This window comes from Penaeus chinensis, chromosome 17 (assembly GCF_019202785.1).
Source record: "Penaeus chinensis breed Huanghai No. 1 chromosome 17, ASM1920278v2, whole genome shotgun sequence".
NCBI lineage: Eukaryota > Metazoa > Arthropoda > Malacostraca > Decapoda > Penaeidae > Penaeus > Penaeus chinensis.
In genome coordinates, this window is record NC_061835.1 from 12,474,314 (window position 1) to 12,475,535 (window position 1,222).

Here is a 1,222-nt window from a genome sequence, read left to right on the forward strand (position 1 = left end):
CCACCTACAACAACAAGAACCACAGCAAAACCCACCACTACCAACACAACAACAGCCCCACCTACAACAACAACCACAACAACAAACCCACCACTACCAACAACAACAGCCCCTCCTACAACAACAACAACCACAACAAAACCCACCACTACCAACAACAACAGCAGCCCCACCTACAACAACAACAACCATAATAACAAACCCATCACTACCAACACAACAGCCTCACCTACAACAAAAACAACCACAACAAACCCACCACTACCAACAACAACAACAGCCCCGCCTACAACAACAACCACAACAACAAACCCACCACTACCAACAACAACAACAGTCCCACCTACAACAAGAACCACAACAACAAACCCGCCACAAACTCTACAACGAATTAATGCAACAAATCCAATACTGGGACCAATTGAAAAAACTACATCAGATACGATGTACCTTAGCAATGGCACAACAACACCAGGATCAATTATTTTTAGCAGTTGCTTATGGTGCGTCAAAATTATTATGTGAGCTCAACCGACAACCCCATCACCAACCCGAAGGCATCACAGGAGTAAACCAATCCGACCTATTGAAAGTTAATAATGATAATACATTTAGCCAATCCGACCCATCACCTTCTCTCCAGCCAGCAGTCAATTGTCCCAGTTCGTCTGGGGGTCAAAACACTCCCGTCCTTCCCTCTCTTAAAGGGCCATCCGACCCAGAGTCTCTCTCCCCCAATCTCCAGCCAGCAGTTAATTGTCCCGGTTCGTCTGGGGGTCAAAACACTCCCGTCCTTCCCTCTCTTAAAGGGCCATCCGACCCAGAGTCTCTCTCCCCCAATCTCCAGCCAGCAGTTAATTGTCCCGGTTCGTCTGGGGGTCAAAACACTCCCGTCCTTCCCTCTCTTAAAGGGCCATCCGACCCAGAGTCTCTCTCCCCCAATCTCCAGCCAGTAGTTAATTGTCCCGGTTCGTCTGGTGGTCAAAACACTCCCGTCCTTCCCTCTCTTAAAGGGCCATCCGACCCAGAATCTCTCTCCCCCAATCTCCAGCCAGCAGTTAATTGTCCCGGTTCGTCTGGTGGTCAAAACACTCCCGTCCTTCCCTCTCTTAAAGGGCCATCCGACCCAGAATCTCTCTCCCCCAATCTCCAGCCAGCAGTTAATTGTCCCGGTTCGTCTGGGGGTCAAAACACTCCCGTCCTTCCCTCTCTTAAAGGGCCA

General features: G+C 49.6%; 1 protein-coding gene across 1 annotated transcript in view; it reads left to right on the plus strand.

Moving 5' to 3' along the window:
- The first annotated feature begins 266 nt into the window (after positions 1–266).
- The window catches only part of LOC125034183 (beta/gamma crystallin domain-containing protein 2-like), a 2,393-nt gene continuing 1,437 nt past the window's right edge, over positions 267–1,222 (plus strand). The window contains exon 1 of the mRNA XM_047625869.1: positions 267–1,222. This exon is cut by the window's right edge and continues 667 nt beyond it. Within this exon, the coding sequence (XP_047481825.1) occupies positions 395–1,222 (828 nt within the window). The 5' untranslated portion in view covers positions 267–394.